General features: G+C 49.7%; 1 protein-coding gene across 12 annotated transcripts in view; it reads right to left on the bottom strand.

Annotated features, from left to right (window-relative positions):
* Positions 1-19,051, bottom strand: part of ERI3 (ERI1 exoribonuclease family member 3) — a 134,916-nt gene that overhangs the window by 72,457 nt on the left and 43,408 nt on the right. For 11 of the 12 annotated variants that reach the window (XM_015567541.1, XM_015567548.1, XM_015567546.1 and 8 more), the window contains one exon: positions 18,329-18,420. In XM_015567541.1, coding sequence (XP_015423027.1) covers positions 18,329-18,420 — 92 coding nt within the window. Of the gene's footprint in view, positions 1-3,465; positions 3,539-18,328; positions 18,421-19,051 lie in introns of all 12 variants that reach the window. The other variant, XM_015567542.1, reaches the window with a different exon arrangement.

Here is a 19,051-nt window from a genome sequence, read left to right as displayed (position 1 = left end):
TTCAGCAGCAATCCTGAGTGCTGTCTGTACCCACGGCTGACAGGGACAGAGGAGAACGGGACTCTCACTCAGGTACACATGCAGTTTGTAGACTCACAAGCATTCTGGTTGAGTCCTCTAGCCTGTAATTGGTCCTAGTCCTATGACTTCAAGACACAAGCGTACAGAAGTAGCAGGGCCCAGGCCCATCCTCACAGAACCAAAACTCATGAGAAGATAGCTACACATTTCTATGACAGAATCTTATCCCAGCTTAGAGAGCACCAAGTGAGTAACCTGTGAAGAAGGTGGGTTTGAGTAGTCATTATTCCCGACATAGATGAAACTGAGACTTGCTTGAACATAAAACAAGCCAAGGGCAGAACTAGAAATGGAATCTAGGTCTTCTGATTACACAAGGCATCAGTTATGTACATTCACTCAGAGCTCTTCACGGTCCCTAGGAAGGCAAGATCTAGGGCCTTAGAGAAGAGGTAGTTCAAGATCACACCTGGATCCAAGGTTCTTAGGATCCTACGGCTAGGGTCAGTAGGTACCAGTTCTGGGTACATGGTTCTACCAATTTGGAAAGGAAAAGAGCAAAAGTTCCCCTAGCACAAAGGGTCTGAACGCTGTGAGTTCCTACCAGATACTGATCCCAAGAAAAGAGCCACTGGCAGTGGGCCCTGGACTAGCCTGCGGGCATGAACGTGCAGGCAGGTTTATGGTGCCCAGGTCTCCATGCAGCTGGAATCATGGGCACAAAGCTCCTCAACTGCCCAAACATCATCTGGCCATACTTATTACTGTTGCCCAATGAAATTTTATGCATCGAGTCCACAGGTGTGATTTCCCCTTCTTTATGAGGGTCGGAATGACATCACTGATGGCCAATAGAAAAGAGCCAATTATGTCCAGGCCATAAAAAGGAATGGGATTTTTTCACCCAAATCAAAACTTCCTTCAGTTTCATGAATGCAAGGGGCTCCCTTTAAGGAAGGGCCCCCCAGTACTGCCTGTGGACTCTAAAGTGAGGGATATGATCACTTTCCAAATACTGTGGGGTTTAGGGCCAGACCTCCGCCTCTGGAATTAAACATGTGGCCCTGCTCTTAACACACTGAAACCCAAAGTCATCAAAACAGACACCTGACTGGCTCCTCGCTATTCCATCCAGGGGGAAGTTGGAAAAGATGGAATACTCCTCAAGTTTCCTTATTATCCTTTTAAGTAACAAAAAAACCCCTCTCTGCTCAGTATGGAAGGAACAGGGGTATGAAAAACTGCCCCCCCCCCAACAAGTGTACAATACAAAGCAAAAGGAGTCCAGCCTTCCCCACCCACCCCTCAACCAGCCCCACCACCTGCAGCCCAGCACTCAGGCGTGGTCCAGACAGCCCTGATGGCAAACAGGTGTGACTAGCTGGACGCCAGCCAAGGCAGGGGACTAGCTCATTAAGGGAACGCCACCCGTGCTAATGGGTATGGGCAGGATGAAGCCATTGTGAGCAGGAGCTCAGCTTTGAAGATTAGGTCAAGCAGAGCTGGGGGCTCTGCTAGAACTGCTAGTCTTGAGTCAAGGAGGCCAACAGCATCCATGGAGGTCTGACAGACAGGCTGGCAGACACCAGCAGTGAGGACCAGCAGGAGAGCAGGCACCAGTGCTAGAAAAGGTCATGGCACTATTCCCTCTGTGCCTTCCTCTCTGCAAGTCTTAAGGGCAACCCCAAGTCAGGGAGACGCATGTCTAACTTTTAGCAGACTCAAGCCTTTAAAGAGGAGGAGGCCAGCCAAACCTGGAGCCATATTTGACCCCTCTCTGCCTCCTTGAAAAGGCTGTGACCCAGACCTTGGAGTGATATAGGCTGTCAGTTCTGGTGTCCAAAAGCTCTAGGACATGCATGTACTACTCACCTGCCATGGCAAACTAATTTATCTGGTCTCATATACAGAAAAAGGGGGGTTTGAGGAGCAAAGGAGAAGAGCAGGGGAAAAGCACTGTCTTCTTCAAAGTCAGAGCAGGACCATGGAGGCACGGAAGGCCTAGCTTGGCGAAGGAGTTGACCAGCAGATCCAGCCAACCAGCCAGATGGAAATGCCCGCCAAGGGGACATGTATGGGGGGGGGGGGGGGGGGGCTTGTTTCCATGCAAGGTCTCTCCACTTGCTCATTCCAGTACAAACATTCCCACAGAATGTTGTTGCTGGCTGTCCTGCATCTCAGAACAGCAAGACTTCCTAGGCTTCTCCCCAAGTCAAGAAGCTGAGTCTCAGGCCAGGTTCCATTCCCACTGGGTCCCTGTCTGAGAGTCCCACCCATTCAGAGCCTCCAGTCAGCAGGTTGTGAGACTGCATCCAGCGCAAGCAGGCTACCCCAGCTGAGGCCACACTGAGCTGGGGACACAGCTCTTTGTCCCTCCTGTTTCTATTTCCCCACCCAGAGGAGATAAACAGACCCGGGTGATAAACGGCCCGCCTTTCACGATCACTTTTCCTCAAGTTGAGGAGAGTAGCTGGTGATGGATGGGCTGGAATTTGGTTATCAGGAAGGGCTGTCAGCCAGAGGTGCCTATCTCCTCCCCCACTACGCAGGGCATCATTACACTGTGGCATCGAGGTAAAATATGAGCAAGGGGAGGGAAGGGAGAAAGAGGGAAGGCTGGGCTTCCACATGAAGCAAATTGAGCAACAATGAGAGCAGGCACGAGGCTGGGACGTTAGTTATCTGCCCGTGACACCTTTTATCTCTGCACAAATTGGTCCTTCCTCCTCCACTGCAGACTCTTATACAAACAGAGGCAAGCACAATGTGTCACCACTGCAATAGCGTAGCAATTTAACCCGAATTAGTGAGGGGGTCAAGCCAGGAAATAGGGTTTCTCATTTCAACAGGTTCTTTAGTCTCTGCTATCAACCAGCACATTGGAGGGAGGAAGGTAGAGAGAAAGCAGACTAATAATTGAATTCACTCACTTGGCCACTGCTGATGTATAAAAAATTAATGCTGGAGCCTCCTACTTATCAAAGCCAGTGAGATTCCATCTCACCTGCGAGACGGCACCATGGCAGAAGACCGTCGGCAGGCTACCAGTGCTTTCAGCCAATGCAGGATCGGCAAGGACAGCAAGGGAGAGAAAGGCACTGCCCATAGGCAGCAGCCTCATGCCAGCAACCCCTTCTAGAAGCTATAGGATACAGTGCAGGGTGGGATATAAGATGGGGGCAAAGTGGGTTATAGAACGTGATCGTATTAAAGACAACCCTGGACAGTTCAATGTACTTGAATCTACAGGAAGAAAAGCATTCTAGTACCACCCTCCACCAGATGTCCAGGGTGCTTTTTATTAGAAACCCCTCTTAAAATCAGGAAAAGCCCCCCCCCCCCCCCCCCACACACACACACACTGTCCCTCTGTTCTTCTCTGCCTGTGCATAGCCCTGGGAGAATGCACTGCCGACTTCTCAGCCCACTTTGTCCCACACTTGCCCCCATCCTCTGGGACAGCTGCAGGTTACAATTCCAACCACAGGCTTCAGAAAGATGATACACTTGCTGGAGCCTGCAAAGGGTCAGGAGAGAGTACTGTTTGAAATACCAGTGTGACAGCTGGCTCCTTGTCTGTCTTCCTCCCCCATGCCCCTCCCCAAACTTGTCATGGTACAAGAAGTCTATAAGCATCCCATCAGCTTTAAATATCAGTGTGCGTGAAGCAGGAGCACGAGAGTGAGGGAGCGGGATGCAGACAGCGAGCGCCTCTGTCGCCACTGCCTGTCAGGGAACACTAATGAATTTCACCACCAGCGAGCCATGCTTCAGATGGGGTGCGGGGGAGGTAGGGGAGGAGTGAGGGTAGTTTTCTAGGGAGAACTCTCACAGTATTAAAACATCTATTCCCAAAGCTCTGTTAATAAATGTCACTGCAGAGGGTCTGCCACTAGGACTTCAAGGCAAAGGAGAAGTTGGGACAAGCCCTGAAACCCTCCCAAACAGGAAGGGCAGTGCAAGTGTGAGTCTGGAGGGAGCCAGCTGAGGCCCACAATTAGGAAGGTGACCACCGTCACCCATCCTCATTCATAACGGCCTATGATGCTTGGTTGAGAGGACTAGGACCAGAGGGAAAGGCCTCAGGCAGGGAGAGATCACCAGCTGTGCCTTCCTGGCCAGAGCACTACCTACCCCACTTCCCATCAATTCCAGTCAACTCATTTCACAGACGGCAGGGGAGCTCCAGGCCATCCTTCCAGACTGAGGGGAGGCGGTGTGACAAAACTCTGGTACCAGTCCCAATAGGAAGCTACTTCCCCTGCAGATGTCAGGAGCTAGAGCTTATTATAATCTCCACTTTTTAGAGGAGGAAATGGAGGTTCAGAGGAGTAATGTGATTCTCCCAGGATTCCACAACTAATAAGTAATAGAGCCAGAACTTGAACCCAGGTCTCTTAATTTAAAAAATATATATATTTTATTGATTTTTTTACAGAGAGGAAGGGAAAGGGATAAAGAGTTAAAAACATCGATGAGAGAGAAACATCGACCAGCTGCCTCTTGCACACCCCCTACTGGGGATGTGCCCGCAACCAAGGTACATGCCCTTGACCGGAATCGAACCTGGGACCTTTCAGTCTGCAGGCCGATGCTCTATCCACTGAGCCAAACTGGTTAGGGCCAGGTCTCTTAATTTTTAATAAAGGCCCTGCTCTTTTCCACAATACTTTGCAGCTCCTCTGAAGAGGGGCTGATCACCTGTCTCCCGTGTGTCCTCTACTGCCCTTCCCCTCCAATCGCTCCCACTGGTACACACCCCTCTGGCCTGGCATGGGCCACAGCTGTCATGTAGCACAGAGCTGGGCTCCAGGCCAGGGTGAACCCAGACTGGCAGAGAAAGGCCTGGGAGTGAGCCAGGCCATCACCTGGGAGTCTCCACAGCTCAGAGGGCATGGTGGCAGGCACAAGCTTTCCCTTGGGTGCCCTCTGCACAGCAGTGTCTGATCTGCACAGCTCTGATCAGCAGTGTCTGATCTGGCAGCGACCTGCTATGCAGGGGGCAAATGACATTTAATTTCCTCTTGGTTTCCCTATGGTACAGACGAAAGGCCGTCACCTGCGTCTGGGTCTGGCAGCGCAGCTGGAAGTGTTCCCAGACATGCTGCTCTGGAGAGTTCCCAAACAGAAACCAGAACACAGGCGGGTGCAGAGGGACGCCCACAGGCCAGGTTGCCAGTACTCCCGAGAAAACCAACCTCAAATCCCCATTGCCAGGCAGTTGCTCAAAGCCTCCAAAACGCACTGTATATGTATATAGTGCCTCTCTGCTCCACTGCTTTTTGGCTCACTTGCCAGCTAACTGTCTCTACTCACATTTCTCGTACACAAATGGAGCCCACACAAATGACCACATGAAGCACACACAGTGCCACATCCATCCTACAGAACAATACAACATGGACCTTCCCAGTGCCACAAATACTCCCCTGAAATCAAATAACTCGTCTCTCTCCAGTGAAACAAGACAAGTGTCTTTCCAGGATTCCTCCCAGGGCAATTCTTCCACCTGTTGTGACCGCGGGAAGTGTTGGAGGTGCCCCCAGAACCTGGCCAGATGGTAAGGCAGAGGCCTCAGCAGGCAGCAGGGAGTGAGGTGGGGGGAAGTGGGGGTACAGGTGACGGGAGGTTTCCAGGGCACTTTGGTCAATGTCTCAGCTGGTGAACTATTTATTCTGTTTTGGCCAGGAAAATTAGGAGCTCCTTAGCAGTTTGAGCTGTCTCCAAGATACCTCATTCATCCTTGACTAGTCTCTACCTGGCCTGTGGCCATCTTGACCCTTTGCCTAGGCTGCCTTTGTAGGTCCTACATTGCCCTCTGGAGGCTCTGCAGAGAGGCATCCTGCAAGCATTCAGGATCTGGGATAGTCTGACCTCTGCTCCAATATACTCAAAGACACACCCGTTTCCTCTAAACCCCTGGCTGATCTACTCTGCCCTGATCCCAGCTCCCCTGAATCCTTCAAGATGTGTGAGTCACACTTCTGGGTGGGCATTAGAACGTGTCAGTGGTTTCTAAACTGTTCTTCATGGAGCTCTAGGGTTCCAGGAGGGATGTCAGGCTACTTTGTGGACTGGAGCAGAAGGAGGAAGAATGGACTAAGCCTTGCCCCAGCTTTAACCAGGACAACTTGGCTTTTGTATATTTTGTAATATTGGGCTTTCTTTAAAGTCCTGTTTTTTTTTAAAAAAAGTTTACTGCTTAAGAAAATACCCCCCCCCATTCGGTGTCTCCACTATGCTCCTCTGGGTTCTTTCTCATAGTATTTGTTTTGTATCTTCTCTGTAGCTTACTCATATTCTACCGCACTTAGCCTGTGGGTGCTTATGCACAGGCTGCTCTTCCTGCCCTGGTCACCTGGTGGTCCCTACAGTTCCCAGCACAGTTTTACTGGGCCCAGAGCAGATCTCAACAGGGCCTAACTTGAGGCTACTGCTGAAATGCCAGTGTTTCCAGGATATGCAGTGTTTAGCACCTTCGATGGCAGTTTCCAACAGTGCTCTTTAGAAGAAAAGAGCTGCAGTGGAGGGTAACTGACATTTACAAGAAGGTCCAGGTGCAGACATGTGGCACATGTCCTCCTAAATGAACAAATGGGGTATACCTGCTACCATAGTCAATCACCTAAACCAACCTCCAGGGGACCAAAGAGACTTGCATGTGGCCAATCTTTGGGCAAAATACAGCATATTCGCCCGGCCAGCGTGGCTCAGTGGCTGAGCGTCAACCTATGAACTAGGAGGTCACAATTCGATTCCCGATCAGGGCACATGCCAGGGTTGCAGGCTCGATCCCCAGTGTCTGTTCCTCTCTGAAATCAATAAAAATAAGAGGTTTCTAAACCCTGAATGTGGGACCATGGGAACATAGGATGATGAACATAGTACTCAACTGAGTACTCAAGGGTCTGTCCCCCTACGGAGGAGTCACTAGGGTTAGAAATGGGTGAAGCCTCTTGGCCCCATTAACCAAGCCCATGGCTTGGACCTCCTCTGGACAGCACTGGGGAAGAAGTGAGGGGGAGGCAGGGTTCTGTGCTCTTCCTAGCTAAAGCCACTTGTTAATAGGCCCTAGATTCCCTTATCCCTGGGGAAAGGAAGGTAGCAATGAGCCCTTCACCCCACCCCCATACACACATGCCTCCCAGCAGGGCCAGGGAGGACAGCCATTAGTGTGTGCCTCAGCAGACAATGGGGAGGAGAAGTCTCCAGAGCAAAGGACAACTGCAGCAATTAGAATGCAGGGAGGTTCAGAAGCTATTTAACTGGGTGACCCCTGAGGTCGCTGCATCTGACTCCCATCCCTGGATAAATATTGTATGAGAGGGGAGGGGGGCGAGCTAGGGAGCCATCGGAGTGCTGTTTCTCCTTCCACTCCCTTCCCCACCCCACACAGCTGCCTCCAGTCACACACGCCAGGAACATTATTTACAGCCCTGACAGTCAGAGCAATCACTCTGCTAACCAAGAGGGAATGGACAAAGTCGACTTACCAAAAATTGACTATGGCAAATAAAGAGGAAACCAGGGCTGGTGGGGGAAGGTAGCTGAACCAACACTGAGATGCAAGGCGCCTCCCATATTCTGAATCCAGCTGCAGAAAATACGATGTCACCCCCAAAAGCACTGGCAGATGAAGCTGGTCCCAAATGGAGAGGGTAAATCAGAAATGGAGTATGCTTCCATCTTTTGGAGGCTCCACAGTGGAAAAATCCCTGGATCTTATCACTACCCAGGAGTTCCTTAGTAAAGACAGGAGTCTTAGCTACCTTCCCAGAGGAAGCGGGACTAGCCACATGCCACTTATCCAGCTGGTCCCTTTGCTGACCCAGTAGGAAAAAGCAGGCAAGTCCGTCACAGCAGAAAGGGGTCAGGGAGGGGGAAGAGGAGGAGACTGTCGGAGTGCGGGCTGCGCCTCAGCCCCCACATTGCTGCTCCTCCAGTCCTGCTCTAATGCACCCTGACATGCCTCTGAAGACAGAGAGCTGTGTGCAGTCAGCACCGTGATTTGTTAGTAATTATTTCCATGGTGTCACATTGCTGTCACTCTGTTAACAAAGGGACAGGCTGCCTCAGGCTGCCTGCAAGGAAGAATCGCAGAGAAAAAGGCATGTCAGGCTCCCGGGAGTCTCTGGGCTGGCTAGCTTTCTTCCCCAAACCAACATCCTTGCAGGCTTTGGAAGAAACAGTTTTACAGAACTAACAAGTTTGAGTCGTGTCACCCTTTAGCCTGGGACACTGAGAATTGATCCCAGCCACTCACAGCCGTCGTTCCAAAACCCCTACAGAGCTGAGCCCGAGTCCACAGATCATTGAACCCTGGGCCACTACGCCAGCCACAGCCTTGGAGTTCCCTGGCCTTCATCTTCCAAGACCCTTGCTCCCTGGCTCTTCTTCTTTTCTGGGGTGTTCACAGACTCTTGCGTGCTCTTAGGAGCCTGACAAAAGAAATCTATTTCAGACCACACTGACGCAGGTGCCCCTCTGGCACAGACGATGGTCAGGGAGACTATGAGAGCAGATTCCTTGAATCTGTCAACCACAGTTCAGTACCAAGGCTGCTCAGGTGCCAATGCCCAGGTGCCTCCAGGTGCCTGAGCACCTGTGAGGAGATCCCCACCGAGCTTCCCTGTTGTTCCCAGTGCCTGGACTAGTGCGGCATCTGCGCTCAAAGAACTGGTGCTTTGCTTTAGCACAAAGTAATGTCTCCATTACTGTGGCTGGGAATTAGAGGGCAGATTGGCAAGCGTTGACAAAACAGAGGTCACTCACCTTACAGGCATGGAGAGTTGGAGATTAATTCTCTCCCCTTACACAGGGAATCAGACTCCAGGCCAGTGGAAGGGAAGCACCAATATTCAGAAACCCTTTCAATGCCAAGTAGTAGCAGCAGCACAAAAGGGAGACCAAAGCCCATAAGCCCCAGAGAGGCCTTGGTAAGGTGGCAAGGGCCAAGGCCACGTGGCTCCTGCAGAATCCCACAGGACAGAGCAGCCGGGACAAGACTAAGATTCTCTGGCATCTGGGTCCAAGAGGCAGAGGACAGTGGTAGCTGCATGCACTGCAACGTGAACTCCATGAAGGGAGTAGACTTTGGAAGTTTGAGCTATTTGATCACTGCTGCATTCCCCTACCTAGAACAGTGCAAGGCATATAATGCACATTCAATAAACATCTGCTGACAGAATGAATAAATGGGTCAGTTTGGCTCAAAGGCCCTTCCACAGGCCTGGGGTCAGCCCAGCCTCTCCCTATTCACAGGAGTTCAGAGAGTAGGGAGGCCAGTGTGGATTTCAGAAGAGACAAGAAAGAACATATGCCCAAGGGACTGGAGTAAGGTTTTAAAAGATGAGGGGGAGTGGGACAAGGTGATAGGCCTAGGAAGATTCTCATATCAGATTGAACATTCACATACTAATTCGACAAATATGTATTCAAGGACTGAAGAAGGTAGGCAGTCCAACAAAAGGAGAATAAACTTTAGTACAGTAACACAATGGAATATTACACAGGTTGAACTGATACATAAAATAACATGGATGAATCTCTTGTATGTTATGTTGAGCAAAGAAAACCAGACACAAAAGAGTACATTTTGTATGATTCCATTGATATGAATGTCAAGAACAAGGAAAACAAGCAAAAGTAATAGGTGTCAGAACAGTGGTCACCTTGCAGGGGGAAGGCATTACTGAGAGGGGCACAAGGAAACTTTCCGGGATGATGGAAAAGCTTCATCTTGAGCTGGGTGGTGGTTACACAGGCGTGTATGTGTATATATAACGAGCTGTACACTTCACGTTTTTATACTTCATGCACTCCACTATAATTATTTCATATCTTAATTTCTAGAAAGTTTTTTTTTAATTGGGTCTCAAGAGTCATACAGAGTTTTTAAAAAAACACAAAAATATCTCACCTGAAGGAAAATAATTTGAGAGCAATAGTGGCACCTTCTTGAGTTCAGAGCATAAGCCCTTCAGCCTCACTCTCTATCTGCCAAGGGCCCAAGCCAGTGGCAGGGCCTCGAGAGATCCAAAAATGTTCAAATCACAAGAGTGCAGCCCAAGTCCTAGTGTCATGCCTGGTGGGAGGCCCATGCAACCTCTATTCTGTACCTGGCGAGCTCTAGGGATGCAGAGTCGGATCGGATGGGGAAGCCATGGCCCCAGCGGTTTCTGAGGCTCTCTGAGCAGCCTGTCTGTCAAATTCTGCCACAGAGCATAGAACCAGACTTCCAAAGACTGCCCTGAAGAGTCACAGACACAAGACCAATCTGTCTTCTTGACAGCCCGGGCAGAGACTGGCTGAGTTTCCCCAACTCTGGGCTACAACAAAGGTCTCAGCGACGACAGCCACTGCTGCCAGCAAAGAGGAGGCGATGAGATCCTCACAGATGGTCAAGGGGAGCTCCAGATGCAAATCCAGGGACCAGAACCTAGGCAGCAGCACTTGCCTCAGGATCAGTTAAGCAGTAAAGAGCCACCCAGTCAGCAGCTCTCCAGCAGACTGAAGCATGAGGCTCCCACTGCCAAAACATCTCAAAGCCTGATTATTTACTATACAAATATCTTTATCTTTAAATTTTTTAAAAGAATGTCTTTATTGATTTCAGAGAGAGGAAGGGAGCATGAGAGAGAGATAGAAACATCAGCCATGAGGGAAAATCACTGATCGGCTGCCTCTGGCACCACCCCCTACTGGGGATCGCACCTGCAACCTGGGCATGTGCCCTGACCGGAAATCAAACTGTGACCTCCTGTTTTATGGGTCGATACTCAACCACTGAGCTACACCATTTGGGCACAAATATCTTTATCTTTTATGGGGATTTTAACTGAGACAAACTTCCATTCCAGGGGTTCCTATAATCACTGAAGTTCTTTTGACCCTCTAACACTTTCCCAGGAGGTGAGATGAGGCTGCCACTGGAGTTTCACCCTTCAGCCTACAAGTGCCCAGAAGGTAGAACATCAGAGGCTCTGTCTGCCAGGGAGACAACGAGCATCTCCCACAGTGTCCCTGTAGACCCAACGTCCTCCCAGAGCAGATCAACTTCCACAAACTCAGGCTCTGAGGGAAAGAAGCAAGATGAGTTGCCTGTTGACCTGTAGTGCCAGGGACATGGAGAAGAGTGGAAGGGAACACAGGTAGGAAACCAGGAGCCTGCTCAGCCTCCATAGAAACCTGCTCTTGCCCTAGGGCCTGTCCATGAGAAACAGATAGTCCCTGGCCAAGCCCATAACCAGGAGCCCCTTTATACCAGTTCCAGGCCCCAAGACTTGTGCAAAGGGGGTGGGGGGGTCTCATTCCTTTGTGAGGATGCTGGCCCCCAGGCATGTGAGCGCTCAGGTGGAGGCAGGGCACACCTCGCTCCTCCAAGCTCACGAACTCTCGGCCCAAGAAGCTGTCAGGCTAACGAGGCTACCCCACCACCACTCCATCTGAGCGTGTGGCAGGCTGTACCGCACGACTGGCTTCAGGTGGCTCTTTTTTAATTAATGGCATCCCAGGCTCTGCAGGGAGCTTCACCCCACAATGAATGGCCCTCTCTCATTAGAGGCAAGCCTGCCATGATGTATTCAGGGTGAGGGCCAGGATTCATTTCCCTGTCTGTGGGTTGGGGATGGGAGGGAGAGGAGAGGCAGCAGGGACAGATTTATATCGAGTGACTTGGATTAGCTGCAGCTGAAACATGACCCCATCAACTCAAGCTGCCTTCTTGGGGCTAACCCGATGCACCTTTGCTGACGAGAGGGCTCTAGGGAAGCTGAAGGGAGGGCAGAAGGTCTGGTTCTTGTTCTCTCCGGGCTTTGGCTGCAGCTCAAAGGCCCCGAATTCCTATACAACCTCCAGAAATCCCCCCCACCACCCCCACCCCACAACACGCACACACTCTGTGTGCACTGGGAGCCTGGCCTGACTGAGCCTCTTCATGGCCAGGAAGCTGACCCATTGGCCTCAGAGCTATAGGACTGAGGCTTTGACCATGGCTGTCAGCTGGCTCTCCCGCCTTCTGTAGAAAATACCCTCGCTCCCTACCTCAGAGGTAATGTGGTAATGCCCCACATCTGCTGTCCGGACAGGACCCACGTATGTTCTGACACAGTGCCTCTCAGACCTCAAGCCACCCAGCACCAGGGAAAATCAGTCTGACACAAAAACATACTTCAGCCATCAACTCACTATGGTGATCCATTTGGCTGAACCCCACCTCCAGGGTGGGGAGATTCTGGGCAATACCACTCTCCTCCTCTCAATCTCCACCTGGTACCATCTCACAGGATCATGAGACTGAGCAGGGGAACTGGGGTCTTGTAGGCAAAAAGGAAAACTTGGGCCTACGGTTGTTCATGTCTCTACTGTACTTCTCACAGCCTCAGAAAGAAGGTCACCTGCGCTCTGCTGGCCAAACAGGTGGCTCTAGGCCTAGGTAGGTCCAGGCTGGGAGCAAACAGCACATGGCCCTGTGAACTCCCCCTGCAAATCCCACTAAACCTGACATTCAGTTTTGCTTGTGCTTGGGAGAAAAATCATACCTCAGCGCCTGCCCTCTATCCATCCTCAGCCCTCTCAGAATGCCCAATTCACTAAGAGAGCTGGTTCTTGTTCTCTCACCTGCCCTGCCAGCCAATCAGAAGGTTGCTTTGCAGGCCTGCTGTGTCCCTAGGAGGGCCAGGGCATAATGCCTATCATCTGTACACACACCCACTCCATGTCATCCGCGCTTCTCCCAGGCCCTCATGGGGAAGCATGCATATACCCTTCCTTCTCTACTCAGAAAGAGATGTAGCTCAGTTCCGCTTTGCTAAGCCCTATTTGGCAATGTGTCTAAACACATGCAAACTTAATTAGTTCAGGAGGAGAGCCCAAGCGCTTGCAGTGACAGATAAAAGTATCAGGAAATGAGACAAGTCAGGACTGCCAGGGAGTTCTTACTCAAGCCTCTTCCCCCAGCAGGTTGCTAATCATAGCTCAGTGCTGGGACCCCCTGGCACACCCATGAGCAAGGGGCAAGGCTCTCATGGGCTTAGTGACATGATAAGATGCCCCGCATGCTCAGAGGCTCCACCCCCGCATGCTTTCAAACATACCGAGTACCCAAAGCAATACTTTTTAAGATTTTCTTATTTATTTTTAGAGAGAGAGGGAGAGTAAAAGGAGTGGGAAGAGAGAGAGAGAGAGAGAGAGAGAGAGAGAGAGAGAGAGAGAGAGATGTGAGAGTGGAATATCAACCGGTTGCCTCCCGCAAGCCCCCTACTGGGGATCGAGCTCACAACCCTAGCATATGCCCTGACCGGGAATCAAACGGGCAACCTTCCAGTGCACAGGAAGATGCCGAACCAACTGAACTGCACCAGCCAGGGCCTGGCAGTAGTTTTCTTAAAACGGATCTGAGGATTTATTCATTTGTAGTTCTGGAAGGAGGCTCTCAGTCCAAACTGCCCCCACCACACCTCCTGGCCAACCATGCCCCCACATCAAAATGAACTAACAGTCCCGACCTCTACTGAACCCAGACCAGGTACCAGCGGCCAAAAAAAATCAGAGAATATCCCAAGGCTCTGCCACTCAGTGCAAACAAAGGAGAGGGTGTTAAGCAGGGTGTGACACAATCTGCTGGAAAAGAAGCAAGACTGGAATGAAAGAAGACTAATTAAAAGACATTTAATAAGCCACAAAGAATATTGTGACCTTAACTAAGGCAGTGGCAATGGGGATGGAAAGAAGGTAATGACTCTGAGAAAACTCTGGGAGGAAGACTCAATAGGATTTGGCAATTAATTGGTTATGGCCAGAGAAAGGAATCAAGGATGATTCTCAGGTTTCTGACAGAGCTACTGAGTCGCCATCTGAGGGAATGTTGGAGGTCTAGTGTTGAGAGAAAGATAAGCCTTGAGCTTTTAGGGGCCTGTGGACATGTAGGTGGGGACAGAGAATAGGAGCTGGATATGCAGGTTTGGAGTTCAGATGGCAGATGGAACAGTGTCTTTTCTCCAGTGGGATCTCTGCTGCCATGTCAGTTTCCATTTCTCAGTTGCAGAAAAGATGATAAGACATCAGCATACAGAGGATACTTGAAGCTATGGCAAAAGGTGAGCTCACTCTGGTGTGAGTGTGCAGAATAAAAAGAAAAGACAGCCAGGACAGAGATCAAAGAAATATCAATATTTAAGAAACAAAATTTAAGAAAAAAGGAAAAAGCACCCATAAGACATGGGAAGGAAAAGCCAGAGGAAAGGGAGACACAGAAAAGTAAAGATAAAGAGCACTTCAAGAAGGATGAAGTGGTCAACTCAGCTGAATGATGCCAAGAAGTCCCAACCTTTTGTCTATATCCTACACTTTCCCCCAACACACACACAGGATGGTCACTGTCCCACAGTTCTCTCCCAGTGTGTGGTTCCATCACTATGGGACTTCACTCCAGGTGACTGTAGCTCTTCAATAGTGTTGGCCACTTGATTGCAGCCCTGAGGGCACCCTCAATAGTCCCCTGAGTGCATGTCCCTCAAATAAAGTTGAGCAATCTGAACAAGTATCTTTGATCTCCACTTCCTGAAACCTGAAGTGTTCCAGGTCCACAACTGCACAGGCACCATCAGAAAGGTGTAGTATGCACCCCCATGAGGAAGGCAGCCCAGCATTGACACTTTCAATTCCAGAGTTGAGGCTGAGCTAGATGAGGATTCTTGCAGCGGCTCTGAGCAGCCCTAGACTCTGCTCCACCAGAGCTGAGTCTGATTACCTGGATCCTCTCCAAAGGTCCTCTTCCCAGACTACACGGAGGGCCAGGCCTTCCTTCGTGGCAGCTCTTCCCTAACCCCTCCATTCTCGCCCTCAACCCTACCCTTCTCTCTTCCTGACCTGCCTCCCTTCTCAGACTCACAGGCCACTGGGAAAGACTCTGGCCACTCTGTGCTGTTCTGTTGGTGAAGCCAGATCTTCAAGCTACAGGCTAAAATCTGAGTTCCTCAATGGTGGCACCTCCCCACTCTGCACGGGTCCTACCCTCCCACCACGCCAAAGATGGAACCCCTTTATAGAGACATTCCTGCCTAGGTAAGAAGAGAAGAGAGAAAACTGGTGAAAGAATGTTAAGCACCATTAGGAGCTTCAAGTAGTGAAAGCCAGCTACCAGGGACCAATGCCAGAACAAGTGCTGTATCTTAAACGTGTTTAGAAAGAAAATTAAATCAGCACTTACTAAATTAACACCTGCCTAAGCAGGATCTGTGACTACAGCATCAAAGCCCACATAAACCCGAAGTATCAACTCATCCAGTTTTGACAAAAGATGGACACAAAATGATTTTGTCAGGATGGGAGATTTCTTTTCTCCGGTGGGATTTCTGCTGCCACTTCAGTTCCCATTTCTCAGTGCTTCACTAATCAGGCCCTTTCCAACAAAAGTGACGCGAAGCTGGTTGGGGGAAGCGGGGGCTGGGAGAGAGGGAGGACAGCAGTGAGGAGCCATGTATCTGGGAAACCAGAGTGGGAAATGGAAATATTTCCTGAATTCCTTAGAGTTAGCTAAATCTGAAAATGGATGTCAAAATACGAAGTCAGCCACATACTAACAAGTTGTGGGTGTCAGTCTAACACCACCCTTGTCAGGCTCATCATCAGCCTTTACCAGGCGCATGAAAAGGTGAGGGCTCTGACGAGCCATCTGACGAGAGGTTCCAGGAACGCCGATAAGCTGTGCGCCGTCACGCAGCACTACTTAGGCTTCCTCTCTGGCTGTTTTTATTTTGTTACACATTTAATTAAGAGCCTTCCCAGCAGCTATGCGGAGTCCTGCTTCTAAAAGGCAGCACAGTGCTCTCCTCCCCCAACCCCTGCCACCTGACATCTGCTTCCTCCGGCACACTCTTCCAGAGCTTCACTGGCTTTCCCAATCCAAACCCAAGCCAGTCCAACCCTTTTCCTTTTTGGACGCTATATGGTCTCAGAATTCAATTCTGCCTAGCTGTGAGTCTTTACCAATTTGAGCCTCCGTTTTTAATTTTGTTTTGTGTGTTCGTTTCAGCTTTAAAGGGATACTACCTCCTAACCAGGGAAGATAGAAGGACTGAATGACATGGTTATGTACTCATGAAAATGTGGTTCCCTTTCATAGATGCTTAGATTGAACAACCCAATCCCAAACTTGATCACACCTTGTTGATTACATCATTTCTTGTGAAGATATAGAGCAGCCTCCGGAGTCACCTAAATCTGCCAGGGCCCACCATGCCAAGGGCTGAACTGCTACTGCAGGCCAAAGTGGGCCAGACTCCAAGCCTAGGGGGCCCAGCCATATAGTCTCCAACTTCATGCCCAGGAACATTTTCATATGCACATACAGGATGGGGCAAAAGTAGCTGTTCGTATTGTGAGAACATGAAACACAGAGTTTATTCTTGTATTGTTATTTATTAATTACTGTATTATTTTCCACACGAACAGCTGTAAACCTACTTTTGCCCCACCCTGTGTATGTACATGCCGCAAAAGATTCTGAAATGTGGGTTGTGTGACATGAACATGCCTAAGACCACTAGAAAACCACTAGAGGAGTGGGAGGCCCGGGAGGCTACCTGCAGGAACTAGGCCTCTGGACTGGACCACAGGAGCCTCAGAAGTCTGGTATTAGCCTGCACTCTGCCCGACCCCAAACAGCTTCTCCTGTGCTATGGAGCTCCACTAAGTCCTTCTCTGCTTCAAGTGCTCAAAGCTGCCAGGACACCTTAAACAAGAACAACAGCCTTCCTCTTCCTTTCTCCATGGAGCCTGCCTCTGATTCATACCAGCCCAGCCTGTATAATTTCCCTGACTGATGAATGTCATCGGGGAGCACCAAGATCCCCTGGCGCTCTGGGAGCTGTGTGTGCAAACCTGGAGGTGTGCAGCCAGTGTGTGTGCATGAACTAAGAATGTGGGAGATGACGTGTGTGGGTTTTTACGTGACCTGGGCTTGTTTTTCTTCCTCCTGTCTCACCTAGAGAGTTGGTATCCAATTGCAGGCCTGACACCCACCAAGCTGGGTGCATAACTTTGCCTCAATGCCCAGTATCCAAAAGGCATAAAAAGGACCTTGGTGAGAAAATAATGCCTAATTTGGTAGGAAATATCACTCCAGAACCACTACTCCCAACTCCCCACTAATACCCCATGCTATGCTCAAAAGCATAGGTGCATGCACGTGTATGCTCGTACACACACACACACACACACATACACACAATGCTTGCCGCCACCATCAGTCACAAAGAACACAGAGTTATCGATTCTATCAATCCTCAGCAAACAATGCCCCTCCCACCTCCACCCCACTTTAGTTCCCTGGGGGCTGTCTGAAGCCAGGTATCCATGAGGACAGACAAGACACAGAAGTGTCTGCCCAGCAAAGGACCAGTTTTGTCTTCCAGGATCAGGAGACAAAGGAGGAAAAGCAATGGGACAAAGGAGAACAGAGGAGACTGGTGACTTGGGCAGCTTCCTAGAAGCAGCCCTCTCTCACTCTACACTTGGCTCTCAGTTGAATCATCAGGGCCTAGTATCCCAGATAAGGCACACACACACACAAAAAAAGAAGAGGATAACACAGTATAATGGTTAAGAGAAAGGGCCCTGGAGATAGGCTGCCTGGGTTTGAATCCTGGCCCTGTGTGTCTTAGACAAGTTACTTAACCTCTTTGTTCTCTAATCTTCTCATCTATAAAAATAGAAATAAGAGTACCTATAGTTATCAAATGAGTTACTATTTCTAATGCACTTAGACTAATAATCACTATGCATCTGGTTAAAAAAGAAAAACCCTCTTTGCCCTGGCCTTTGTGTTCAGTGGTTAGAGCACTGGTTGGCAAACCAAAGGGTTCTGGGTTCAATTCCTGGTCAAGGGCACGCACATACTTGGGTTGCAGGTTCAATCCCTGGCCCTGGTTGAGGTGAATGTGGAAGGCAACCAATCAATATATCTCTCTCACATCTATGTTTCTCTCTCATTCTCGTCCTTCCACTTTCCAAAAATCAATGGAAAAAATATCCTCGGGCAAGGATTAACAAAAATACATACATACATACATACATACCCTCTTTTCACTTCTTCCTTCCCAGGCAATGACATGTAGCCCTGCAACTGAAGGGCTGTCCTAAGTAGTGACACCTGGCAAAAACAGCTGTCCCAGAAGCAGGCAGGGCTCCCAGCCCTCTTCTTATCCTGGGACTCCCTGGCCCAGATGGGCACTTATTTCTGTCAAAGGCAAGAACTGGTCCCACAGATCCCAAGCCCTGCCAGCAAAGTTGCCCCTCTCATACTCACATGATTTTTAAGTCCCAGTCTCCACAGGTGACAAAAATTGACTTGACGTTTGGATCTAAGAGGCCTTCCTTCGCCATCCACTCATCGACTCTCTGAAAAGTACACAACAAGAATAGATGAGATTTTTCTTTCCCCCCGGCCCTGAGTACATGAAGAGCCACAACAGTGAAACGCAGATAAGCTGCTTGTAATCAGAGCAGGAGAAAACTGTAATCTTATCCAACCATGGCTCTGCTCTGGGCTCTCAGCCTTGGCTGGGAACTACAGAGGCACTTGCAGGACAATCCCTATGGGAAGATCCCACAAGACGAAGTGTTGGGGGGAGAGGTAATGTGGGTTTCTCCACACCCCTGTTACTTACCCTAGACAGGATAAGGACAGATCCCAGTAGGTCAATCCAAATACCTTTGGTCCTCAAAGGCAGAGTCTAGCATAGACATGGGCTGTCCTGGGCCATGAGAACAGGCTGGATCCCCAAGCAGGGACTCCAATCCACAGGTTCATTCATTCACTTATTCATTTGACCCTCCCACCAAATGTTTATTAACCAAACTTATGAATTTGGTTATTCCCCAAGTAAAGTGAAGTTAATTTCCACCATGACTCTAGCAGAAGACCCTTTGCTGGGTGGAAGCAAGCTCATTATCGGCCCCAAACTTGCTATCTCTCCTCTCCTCATTGATGATTAAAATTCAGAAATTCTTTTGAAGGCTGCACAATTCC

This window comes from Myotis davidii, unplaced genomic scaffold (genome assembly GCF_000327345.1).
Source record: "Myotis davidii unplaced genomic scaffold, ASM32734v1 scaffold924, whole genome shotgun sequence".
NCBI lineage: Eukaryota > Metazoa > Chordata > Mammalia > Chiroptera > Vespertilionidae > Myotis > Myotis davidii.
The sequence above is the reverse complement of the archived record's forward strand: the minus strand, read 5'-3'. Positions and strand labels throughout refer to the sequence as shown.